Genomic DNA, 13034 nt, shown 5'->3' with positions numbered 1-13034 from the left:
ACAAATTTAATTCAGAATTCATCAACTGATTGCAATTCAATAAAAATTTCTAAATCATTTTTATTGTCACGTGTGTTCTTGACTTAATGGACCTGACAGAAATAATGTTGCCTATAAAAAGTTGCATTCCAAGATAAGTCAAAATTACGCGAAAAAAAGTCATGAGAAGTTGCATTGTGTCATATGAAGTCACATTGTGAGATATAGGACCCTATCATATACATGGTGCAATGCGGCGCCAGGCGCGACACAAGTGTTTTTTGCTGGTTTCATCCCGAAGCAGTTCTCATTTTCACGCACGCAAAGAGAAGAGCAGAGAAAATACTGTACCGGGCAGAGCAAGCCTGGAGCGGATTTAGTGATTTGGGGGCCCCAGGCAAAATACAGGAATGGGGCCCTATACAATTGCACATTTACAACCTTGAGGTTATTTTCACTGTTGTGACGATTGCTGCTGCACGACCCCTCCACCCCCAAAAATTTAAATTAGACTGAAGGAAATTATTAAACACATAAGTATTATTTCAACCAAAAATGTTAATTGCTCAAAAAAGTGTGTCTGTGTGGAGTGTATAATGTGCACGCGTCATCTACTCGGGTCCTTCACAGAAATGAGTGAGCGCCATTTAAAATGATAAACATAATACTCCGTATTTAATTATAACTTTTTTCATTTGTAGAGCCCTATGAAATCAGTTTTATTTTATTTTCCAAATTCCGGAAAAAAAATTCCAGATTCCTTTTTTTTTTATTCTGGATGTCATATTAAATTGTACTAAACAAAAAGCATGTCTAATTAACTGAAATAATGAAACTTGTTTAATTTAACAGCAATTTATCAAAAGTTTAACAAAATATATATTTATTTGTTTTATGTATTTTAATTTTTCTGGTAATCAAATGAAGGCATACAACGTTTAGCTTTTATTCCAATGAAAATTTAACAAAGTGCTACACAACAGAGGTTTAGGCCTAGCCTATACTGTTAAAATTATTACATTAAGGCATAGGTTATGCTATACTGCAAACTTTTATTTTGACGGGTTGCCTTGAAGACCTTTTTCTGTGTGTATATCATAGTTTCTCTCAAATGAAATGGTACAATGCTTGTGAAATGTAGGGCCCTATGATTTCCGCGATGCAGAAAACGCAGACAGAATTGCGGAATCCATTCATAAAAATGGAATTTACTGTTTAACACAGAATTTGTCAAATTTTGGATGAATAAATCCAATGTAAGTCAGCACACTTCAATCAAATCGCGATATTGACTACTAGTGTATGTGAATATTAAACGGCAAAAATGCTATTTAAATATGAATCCTGCATGTTTTATGTCTCTGTGTGAATGAATTGTGAAGGCGAGCGTCGCCTTCTGCACCATTCATTCCATGACATTCCGTTTTTATGCTTGTGCATCCGCGCATCGTATATAAAAAGCATTTTAGGGGGCCCTAGGCTTTCAGGGGCCCCAGGCGGTCGCCTACCTTTGCCTAATGGTAAGTCCTCCCCTGGAGCAAGCTCACTGTTGCGATGCTCTGAATATTGGAAGAAAATTCTACACATTAAATTATAGAGGGGGCTTATATGACTGCATTTCTGAAGGGAAATGACTGACTGCACACAATTTTAATCTTACCTCCGTATGATGCCTATTAAAGTAGTGTTTATATATAAGCGCAGCGCTGGTGCTGCTTTGTTTACAGAGGTAACCAAGGAAACTCATACACTGCAAAAATGCTTTTCTTATTTAGTATTTTTGTCTTGTTTCCAGTCTAAATATATAAGAGTTCTTAAATTAAGATGCATTTACTAGATAAGTAAAAATGACATAAGATATTTTTTCTTTGAAAGCAAAATTATCTACCAATGGGGCAGATTGTTTCTGTCCCAAACAGAATCAAGATTATTTTCTTACCCCATTGGCAAACCATTTAGCTAGTTTACACACTTTATTTAGACCCCCACTTGCTCTAAAGCATCCACTGCTTTAGAGCATGCGATTAGATCATTAAAATAGGGCCCATAAAGTCACAATTGGGAAATGGTCACACTACGAGACATAAATTAGCATTTACGAAAAATAAAGTTGCATTGTGCAAAATAAAGTCGCATATGAGATAAAAAGTTGCAAATACTAGAAATATCTGTGAAACAAAGTCACATTAGACATTGGTTCTCAAAGTTTTGTGGTCAGTCCCCCCTTTAAACCTTTAAAAAAAACTGCCGCCCCCGAGATTAAATGCTACAATTCTCTTTCTAAAACATGTCGTAAACATTTAGCACTATAGCCAGGGAGTGTAATTTTAAGACTAGGGGTCAAAACTAAAAGAACATCAGTGATCGTCTGAGTGTGTGTTTGTGTTGAGTGCATGAAATCTTCTGTATGAGAGACTATTTACATGGGCTAAGTGCTCTGAATAATAACACCTACTGCCTGCTGGGATTTACTCAGTAAAGCACATATGCCAAAGTGGACAGGAATATATAGAGCAGTGACAAAAACCTTTCATGCAGAGGGAAACAAAGAAAAGAGGAATGGGATGACTAATGAAATTAGTACACAGAATGAAAGAAAGAGATCTAACCACAGCCAGACTCATCCTGAACCCTCATTCTCTGCACATGGAGGTTGGTGGGCATAAATTCCAACTTCCTTTCTGCTTTCAGATTACTGGCTTTAAATGATGGACCTGTAAGAGACAGACAGATAGAAAAGAAATATCTTGATACCCCTTTATCATTCAAATAGGGTAGACATATCTACTATTCTTAGTCTTCCAGGTCACTGGAGAATCTTTCATAGAATTCTGGGTCATCTGGAAGTTTTTTTCCCTGCCAATTTAACCCTATAAAGCATATTTGATACATTCATTGAAAAACTGGTTGAAAAACCAGTTGTACACAATCTACTACATGCCTTCTTTCGTCTAATTGATAGTTTATATCTTTTAAGGAAGTACAAGGGCTTTTGGTACCATTCTAAAAATGTCAATGTTCAGGTCGTGGTTGTCATGTGTTGAGTTTCTGTTCAGTTCATACCCGAGTTTCATTGTGAGTCTTCTAGTATGTTAATTAGTTCTGTTCTCTTCCATTCCCTTCCTGTTTGTTACCATAGTTACTAGGGCTTGACATCCACTGTGGCACACCCAAATCAAGTCTACATGAAATGTTTAACATGACAGGTCATCAAATAGGCCTCTTTATCTCTGATAAGGTTGTGTGTAAAGATCCTTAATCTAGACAGAGAAAAACTAGGGGCCCTATCATCCACCCGGCGCAATGCGGTGCCAGGCACAATGCAAGTGTTTTTTGCTAGATTCAGCCTGACGCTGTTATCATTTTCATGTCTAGCGCCACATTGTTTAAATAGCAAATGCACTCGCACACCTCAGGCACATTGTTGGCACGTTGCTATTTGGAGGCAACTGAAAATGACTGGGCCATTGACCAACAAAAACCTGGTCTAAAGTCAATAGCGCAGTATTTTTTGTGTTATTTAAAAGGTGCGTTAGTAATATGCCCCTATGGGTGGGTGCACAACGTGCGTACACACTGTTTATTACACACACATGGAGCAACACACAAACATTTTTAAATATTAAAAATAAAAGGATTCCTCTCTGGAGAAGCATTTAGTCCTTCCACTCGCAAATTCCGCCATGGTGCAAGCCCAACTGGCTTTTAAAGGGAATGGGAGATGACACTCTGATTGGTTTATTGCACGTTATGGCCATAACACACCCATGACTCATTAAGAGACTAGGTACAACCCTTTTGGGCCATGCGCCTGGCGCGCCAATCGTTTTTTTCTGTCGTTAAACTAGCAAAAGTGGATTTTTGCACCATGCACTTTAGACCATGCCCTTAGATCATTAAAATAGTGCCCTGACCATTGCTTGTCTGAAATTTTTTTAAATTTGGGGTGTAAATATAATTTATTCTCAAGCAATATTCTCATTAATGTTCTATGACATATTTAAATCTAGCATATTTTGTGTATGAGCCCATACAGTAGCCTAGTGAAATACATATCCACATTTTCATGTGATTTGACAGATTATTTGATTAAATATCAAAAATATAAAGGGTGTGCATCATACCTGACACCTAGATGAACACTTTACAGTTGGTTTTATGACTAAGTAATTCTCTTCAAATGTTATTGAAGTTAGAAACGTGTATACTAATGTCATATGTAACTTTAGAGACTGTCCCATAATTTGCGGATATCGAACATCCAACGTCAAGCCAACTTTATGCCAGTGACATCAGATGCGGTATAGTTCTGCAGTGATCTTTGTTTTAAACTATTTTCGATAGAAAACAGTCAATTACTGTGTGAGGAATGAATCTCCTACGTACATTGCACTTACATCTCTGCTTTGTTGTATATGATGAGAGTGCAGATTTCAGTGAGTGAGAGAAACTCTCTGAACAAAAGTCCATGACTAATCTGAACACCTCTGATTAATAGACATTCCATTCATAAGCTCAACAGTATCGCGTGTGATTGGTTATAATGTGCAACGCGATTAAAACAGATGCCTTATGAAAAGACTACAATAAAATTCAACCCGCCAAAGTGGCTAGTGGGAGTGACTGTGTTTCATGCCACAGCTGAAATCCAGCCGCAAATGGCAGGTTGGCGGGTGTTAATGTCAAGCCCTGATAGTTACACATTAATTAGAGAGTACTCAGTTCATGTGTTCCTCATTTGGTTACCTTTGTTTGCTCTGTGTATAGAAGCCCTCAGTTATATTTAGTTCATTCATCTGGTATTGTTTGTGTTTATACCATAGACTGTAAAAAGGTTTATTAACACTGTTACCTTGATTCTTATGTTGTTTAATTAAAGTTGCTTGACTATGTGAAATACTTCTGCTCTTTTCTTCATCTTTGTGGACTACAACATTACAGTGAAATCTTCATCTTCATCTACACATGAAATCTTTACAAATTTGTGTAAAATAAACGCATGGATACATTTTATATTGTACGTAATATTTCAAGATGAACTGGATTAAATCTACTAAGGTTTACTTGAAAAATCATAATACAATTTGAGTATCAAATATGATACAACAGGCTTTTAAGGAATGTTTATTTGTACATCTCTTAATCATCATTAGGGCTGCAACAAGTCGATAAAACTTTCACCAGTCGCGCCAAATTACAGCACTGAATAACACATTTCTATGGACAAAATGCAACTAAAAATAGTGAAGTGGAAACAGTGAGCTGTTGCGGGAAACATGAGAAACATGAGAATTCTCTATTTTAAACCTTGAGCTAAATGCATTAGCATTTAACATACCCTGTCATGCTCTTTGACCGATGTGTGCGCGTCCTCAGTGCAAAAACTTTAATTTTACAGGTTATATCCTCATCTGTAAATGTTACTAATTCACGCAAGTATTTACATTTTGCATGAAAGCGCGTGCTGACACTGCATTAAACTTCAAACTTCACTAAACGAGCGGCGGGCGCACGCACGCGCGTCAAACCGACAGAACGCAGTCGAGAGGGAGACAATTAATATTCAACGCAAAAACATTCATTTAGATGAAATATCTACAGTTGGACGCTAAATTTAGGTTTAAACTGTAAAGAGATCAGAATGTAATTGAATATAAATGTAAGACGTTTCTTAAAGCCTATTTTCAGAATAAAGGATTTAAACTGTCCTTTTGCCTAGTAACTTTTTTGCACATAATGTATAGCAAAGACATACCCAATATTAACCTTGGTTTTATTATAGTAAAAACTATGTTTAGTAAAACCATGTTTTTTGGCATATTGATTACCATTTGTATAACCACACAAATACACAATAACCCTGTTATTTATTTATTAGAATTTTTGTTTGCTTTTTTGTTTTATTCGTTGTAAAACCATGGTTAATTTTTGTAAGGGTAGATATATTCACTATGTATGTTTTCATAGCACTCAGCTGACTTGTTTTTTTTAAGGACAGCATGGGGCAGGATGTGGAATAGTGTGTTTTGTCAATAAAACAAAATTATTAATCGAAAAAATAATCAGCCAACTAATTGATTATCAAAATAATCGTTAGTTGCAGCCCTAATCATCATTGTATTGCATTGCATTATAAGTTTTCACATATTTTTTATATAGCTCTATATTATCCTATATAACTATATAAGACATCTATATGAGACATAATTCAAAAGTGTCAAATATGATACTCAAGTCCAATCCTCACTATTATCTAGTTGCTTATTAGCATGCATTTTACTAGGATATTGGCTGTTTATTAGTACTTATAAAGCACATATTAATGTCTTATTCTGCATGACCATATTCTACATCCCTTAATCCTACCAATACCAAAACATAACCTTACTAACTATTAACAAGCAGTAATTAGGAATTTATTAAGGCAAACGTCATAGTTAACAGTTAGTTAGTGAGAATTGGGCCCTAATCTAAAGTGTGACCCAAAAATATGACACTCAAAAAGATAATTTTGTAAATCATACTTAAATCAGCATGATTTAATAATTATTTGAATAGTGGCCTAGAAATATGGCAGAATCTGACATATTTCTTCTTCATTTTATGTAATTTTTTCAAAATGTTCAAATGATACTTTATTTCCAAAATGTTAATTATCTTTTGAATCCCAGACCCCTTCTTTTGAACATGTTACATGTGCTGACGTACTGAACATCTGAAAGTCCTGAATACAACAGGAATCTCAAAGTGCAAACTGACCTTTGTAGTCCTGCAGGTCTGTGATTGTATCCTGATAGGTCAGAAGGATGCTCTGGTACTGCGTTACGATTTGCCGCCGGAGATTCTCCCAACACGGAGATAACTCCCCCAACTCCTCCAGCTCACATACTCTACGAGCATCAAAACACACGATCATGTAAAGGATAGCTCTTTTATATATATACACACCGTCAAAATGGTCATAGTGAGCATGCTGTCTGAGGTTATGATGTACACCTGGCAGAATCCTCTTCCAGTAAGAGTTTGACAAACTGTCGTGGGATGTTAAGTGACAGGACGCTCTCAGCCATCTGTTCCAGGATTCGTAAATGATTCCCATCAGTGGTTGGTAATCGGTACATCCGCGACATGGTGCCACCAAACACTGAGATGCAGAAACAGGATTAAACCATAAAGAGAAATCAATAGTGCAAGGCTGTAGCATTTATGATATTATGACCAGGCCCTGGATTTCACGTCTGTCAATAAAAATGCAACTAAGTGCCCTTGTTCTTGGGAAAAGCACTATTACAACAATAAATCATAATTATCATTAGTTATTCTTAGTACCAGAAATGTTTCTGTCAATATTTCCCATAGTGCCATTAAGCAACATGTATCAAGTGGTGGCTGGTGCTTTTCAAGAGTTGAGAAGCACAGATGTCACTCGTCACTTGTTTGTTAAGGAAAAATATGTATTAAGATTAAGATCTTAAAGGGTTAGTTCACCCAAAAATGAAAATTCTGTCATTAATTATTCACCCTCATGTCATTCCAAACCTGTAAGACCATCGTTCATCTTTGGAACACAAATTAAGATATTTTGGATATCTTTTTGGAGACATTTCTGACGTAGAACCTGGAAGCGCTGTACTGGTTTTACTTAAAGTCGTTATTTGTTTTGTTTACGCACAAAAAGTATTTTCGCCGCTTCATAAAATTAAGATTGAACCAATGTAGTCACATGGACTATTTTAACGATTTCTTTACTACCTTTCAGGGCCTTGAAAGTTGAAATAACGTTGCTGTCTATGGATGGTTCAGGAACCTCTCGGATTTTAGGCATAAACTAACCCTTTAAAGGTCCACCCACTTCCCACACTGTTGTTTTGCTTTTTTTATAGAAATAAAATCACTTAGTTCAGTTGGACAACAGACGCTACAATTATAAACTGAAAGTGCCTGCTCATCTCCATGCAGCATGAGCTGCAGAGTCACAGCAAAGAGCTGCAAGAGTCAGATTTGACTAATAGAGATGAAGGACAAGACGATGGCAGAGGATTTGATGTGCAACACATTCTGAGTGTATACACCACCCCCAGGTGTTGTTGTTAATGCCGGTGTTGCCGCAAGTTACGGCAGGTGTGACAATTTACAAACGTGACATCCCTAATTTCCATCACAATGAATAATTAATAGGGTGTGAAAAAGAAGCCATTTTTCAAATCACTGATATTCATACCGGATCGTAGAAAGGAGTCTTTCCACAGAGAGGCGTACTTCACTCGGACTCCCACAGATTCTGTCAGACTCTCATCCACGGGGAGGACTGTCTGCAGAAATGGCACATGAAAGAACGAAAACACTCTCATCAGAATTAGTCAAACTAGTAAACAAACATGCTGATAGTTGAGTCACTGGGGCATAGTCAGGCTCACCCTGCCATTGATGGTGTCATGCAGTTGTTTGATTGGTGTATGCTGATCTCTCTTCTCCTCTAGCTGCCAGGCAATGACTGTAATACTACCCACATGCTTGTTTTCTGCTGACCTGAGGAAAAGGGATCACAGATGCCGATACATTCAAACTGCATATGCTTGCGGTCTTTTTCAGCAATGAACCAGACTGATACCCCATCAAGCAGATTGCTCAAACAAACTATCTAGACTTCAAAAAAGATGGGTTGGATCACCTGAGAGGTAAGTTAAGTCTGTGGTTCTTTTCCTGCAGAAGGTCTTTTACCGGGAACATTGCAGAGCCAAGAAGGTACATCTAGAAAGAGAGAAAAAGTATTAAAAAGACCAAAAGAAATAGACAAAGCAGCATAGTCTGAGCTGTTTTTTTTTTTTCAATATCAGAGCCCTTCTCATTTGATGTGCGTGGTACGCATCTCACCGTTCCCTGTGAGCGATCTTTTACATCGTACACACAGAGCTTGACCTGTGTGTGCTGGTTAATGTAGGAGTCTTGGAAGAAAGCCACACTGCTGAGGAACATGGGACTATTTGTTCCCTGAAAAAACAGAACATTTTGGTTAGTCATCCAAATCAGTCCACATTGTTGCATAAATGACAGAAAATTAACAACCGTCTTGGGTGATCGCAAGTGTTAAAAAGGCTGGGTAGAAATATAGATTTTCTGATTAACTGTGACCTTTGTTTGAACTTGATAATTCTTAAAATACCACAACCAAACTTAGTCAATGCCTAGTTTCCTCTACAGCCCCACGGCATTGCCCAAAACTATGTGCAACCAGAGTATCTGGTCGAATCAGAAAAATCTTGATTCTCTGCCCTAACTTTACTAAATTAAAGATATAAAAGGGGTACAAATTGTTTTGTGATCACTGAAACCGAATTCAGTTGTAAACCAGATGTTGCCTCCATCTGTCTCGGCTGACCATTGTGATCCGATAATGCGAGACAGATGTTCATGGAATAGTTCTCCCAAAAATGTTTATTCTGTCATCACCCTGAAGTTGTTCCAAACCTGTATGAATTTCTTTCTTCTGCTGAACACAAAAGAAGATATTTTGAAGAATATGGGTAACCAAACAGTTGATGGAATATATATAGCAGTATTTAGGAGTTTCTTGAAGCAAAAGTCATAGGTAATAGTAAGTTAATTGTGAGACTTGGACCCTAATCTAAAGTGTGACCAAAATATCGTCTTTTGTATTCAGCAGAAGAAAGAAATGTTAATTTTTAGGTGAACTATCCCTTTAACACCAGTTTGGGTTTTGGGTTAGAGCGTTGGGTAAGATCTGGGCTGACAATAAAACAAGAACATTTGTGTCCATCTCACCTCAATGATCTCTGTCTGTGCATGCTTAGTCCAGAAAGCCTGAGGAGGTGTGGTACAGCTCACAGCAACAAAACAGTTGGGTTTTCGGTCCAGAGACGGTGTGGTCAGCTCACTGCAGACTACAAAACCACATATAAATGCATTTACGTTTGAGGGTCATAAAAGTGTAAAGATTTTCCACAAGAAGCATTGTATATACAGTATGAATGAGCTACAGTGGGCCTCAAGTGTTATTTGCGAAGACTTGCTGATTCTCTGAGATATAATCAGACCTCCACAGTTAAACTACTTTATTTACAACTGATGAGAGATAGAGGTAGTCACTTAAACCAAACGCAGCTGCTTAAGTGGTTATCTTCGCGTAAGCATACAGTAGGACACTGAACAGGAGTGTAAATATTTCTGTGAGAGCTCGGTGTCATTTACAGTCCAAAGATCAGACCTGATAGTCAGCTAAACCCTTATATCCCCAGCAGTCTTGGCTACTAATGGAGAACAGGTAATTTCTGCTGCTTTAGAAAATTCTGAATGTGTGACTGTAAAAAAAAAAACAAGACTGACCAAGACTGAACTCCAGTACTGGCTCATCTGGATCTTGACTGTTTCCTACAAAGAGCAGAAAGAGAGAGACCTGATATAATTTATATGTAAAGTAAAATGTACATCAAAACACAAGTGCATGGGTACTACTGTATACCTTCTAATGCTAGTCCAAGCATCTCTGAAGAAAGCTCTAATGTATTCGCTCTGTACACCGACCATGGCCGTTCCCTCCGTGACATTGTGGCAGGATGTTTATGTGTGTTGATGCTAGAGTAGCAGGAGTGGTGGAAACCCACACACAGCCAGGCACACTCCTGTGTGGCCGTTTCCTCCTCTGTTATCTGAGAGAGAGAGAGAGAGAGAGAGAGAGAGAGAGAGAGAGAGAGTGTGAGTGTGTGAGTGAGTGAGTGTGTGAGTGAGTGTGTGTGAGTGAGTGAGTGTGTGAGTGTGTGTGTGTGAGTGAGTGAGTGAGTGAGTGAGTGAGTGAGTGAGTGAGTGAGTGAGTGAGTGAGTGAGTGAGTGAGTGAGTGAGTGAGTGAGTGAGTGAGTGAGTGAGTGAGTGAGTGAGTGAGTCAAATCAGATATTTCCAGATTTGGTGGAAACAGAAACTCTGGAGTACTTCACGGATCACTTTTATTTCTTCTTATGGGCACAACTGAAGGGTTCTAGACTACAATAGAAGCTTTTAAATAGAAACAATCCTTGTGAGGGTTTGCTGGGGCTTCAACAATTCTGAATATTCAGAGTCAATTTTAAGTTACCAAATATGTGCACTGTGTGCAAGAGACAGCCATTTTATGCTTGCTACTAAACACTCGCACTCGCACTCACAAAACTCTCTCAAACAAGTATCTAAACTTTGTAAAGGACAATTACAGGGAGAATTGCGTGCTTCGTTGCATAGGATATTCTCTATGAAAAACCTACTTTGTTACTGTACTTACATACATTTTTTCAAGTATCTGTACCTTATCATTTTTATTTTGGGAAAATTTTACTTCACTACATTCCAAAGAATAATAATAATATTGTACTTTTTACTCCACTACATTCCATAAAACATTGTTTCTCATTATTTCAAAATGAAGAAATACCACTGAATTTCACTTTTCTTGAATATGCACTTTTAAATCTACTAGATCCAAAAGGGAGGACCGGAAACTCTTAGAACTATTTAGTAGAGGACCAGATACCTGCGTTTACTGAGAACCGTTTTAAAAGTGACCATTAGCAATTAGACAATATAGGACAATATGCTATACTATTCTATACTGTATCTGCTTATCCTTTTAGATTTGTGAAGCATTTGAGAGACCTTTTATGAATCATTTGTGCCTCTAGTAGGCATATAACTTCATAATGTTAACAGACATGGTTGATGAACAGAACCTCGCCTGCCCACATCATCCTCTATGAGTCAAACAAGAACAAGAGGAGCTGATGTTAAAGTGAACATACTCAGATGCATCAAATGCCCCGCTTATAAATCCACATCGCGTGGTCCAAAGGTCTGAGACTACATTTTAAATCTGGGATTTATTTCCTGTAGACATGGACATAATGTTTAAAAAAAAAAAAAAAATAAGGCCATAAGATAAATGAAGAAAAACGTGCATTTTACTACATTTCCAATTTCACTGAATTTTAGGTAATGCCATGGAATGTCATGCCAGCTCGATTGATGTTGTTATTAAAGCAAAAGCGGAACATACCAACTACCAAATTTAAGAATTTCTTGAAATTCATGCACATTTCTCAATGTTTTCCTAAAATTGTGATCCTGGAAAAACAATTAATACTGAAAAAAATGTTAAATTACTGAAATACTGAATACTGAATATTGTTAAATAGAAGCATCACAAGTGGATTCAGACTTAAGGAGCCCACAGTATGCACTCTTGCACAAATGTCTCAAGTTCAACCACAGATTGCACAAACAGCAGTGAAGTGATAATGATACAGTATGCGAGTGAATATGTGTGTATGGATGCAGTATGGCAGCTCGTTTAATGAATGTTGAGCTGCAAACACATGTCTGTGCCTTTTACACATGAGAACACAGGCAAAGAGGAGAGATTCCCCTCTTCAATTCATTGTCTCACTACTTTCTACCATTATTTACTATCCTTTACTAATTATTTGTCTTTACAAATCGTTTTAATGGTCTTTTGTTAAACATCAATCATTTTACTTAGACAATTTACAGAAATATGACAGAACATTTCTGCTCAGCTGGCTGTCTCCATGGAGATGGTGTTTTATGGTATTGTCACTCTATGTGGGATTGTTATTTCATTGCAGCTGAAATACAAAAAAACAAGACCTGCTGTGGGAGATTATTAAAGCAAGTGGGCTGCAAACTTTCACTTGCTATTGACATAACCTCAATGACCTATCTCTGTAGCTTCTGCAAAAGCCACAAGAAAAACAAGTTATGAAAGTAGAGATGCATCAAAATTGAAAATTCTTGACCAAAAAACCTGGATTTAACAGTTTGAAGCCTGAAGGCATATCTAGAGTTGTTTTTTCTGAGTGACATACACAAAAGTAAAGACTCATCATAACTCCAACTAGCAAGGAGAGTCAAAAGGTAGGTATTGTTTGATAGAAAACTTTTTACATTTTTAGAACAAATAATTACATTTGGACATTCTCATGCTGAGAAACTGCTGATAAAAGTGTCCAAAAAAAGTGTGATCAAGGGATTTTTTAAACATATAGTGCTTAT

General features: G+C 37.2%; 1 protein-coding gene across 20 annotated transcripts in view; it reads right to left on the bottom strand.

Moving 5' to 3' along the window:
• The window catches only part of inpp4ab (inositol polyphosphate-4-phosphatase type I Ab), an 82984-nt gene that overhangs the window by 30386 nt on the left and 39564 nt on the right, over window positions 1-13034 (bottom strand). For 13 of the 20 annotated variants that reach the window (XM_079841514.1, XM_079841523.1, XM_079841512.1 and 10 more), the window contains 10 exons: window positions 10460-10646; window positions 10324-10368; window positions 9763-9881; window positions 8854-8970; window positions 8651-8730; window positions 8397-8508; window positions 8201-8291; window positions 6976-7123; window positions 6739-6869; window positions 2589-2693 (listed from right to left, as the gene is read on the bottom strand). In XM_079841514.1, coding sequence (XP_079697640.1) covers window positions 2589-2693; window positions 6739-6869; window positions 6976-7123; window positions 8201-8291; window positions 8397-8508; window positions 8651-8730; window positions 8854-8970; window positions 9763-9881; window positions 10324-10368; window positions 10460-10544 — 1033 coding nt within the window. In that variant the 5' untranslated portion in view covers window positions 10545-10646. Of the gene's footprint in view, window positions 1-1487; window positions 1539-2588; window positions 2694-6738; window positions 6870-6975; window positions 7124-8200; window positions 8292-8396; window positions 8509-8650; window positions 8731-8853; window positions 8971-9762; window positions 9882-10323; window positions 10369-10459; window positions 10647-13034 lie in introns of all 20 variants that reach the window. The other 7 variants (XM_079841517.1, XM_079841509.1, XM_079841511.1 and 4 more) reach the window with 1 other exon arrangement.

Source organism: Gobio gobio, assembly GCF_949357685.1.
Source record: "Gobio gobio genome assembly, chromosome: 17".
In the NCBI taxonomy this organism is placed as follows: Eukaryota; Metazoa; Chordata; class Actinopteri; order Cypriniformes; family Gobionidae; genus Gobio; species Gobio gobio.
The sequence above is the reverse complement of the archived record's forward strand: the minus strand, read 5'-3'. Positions and strand labels throughout refer to the sequence as shown.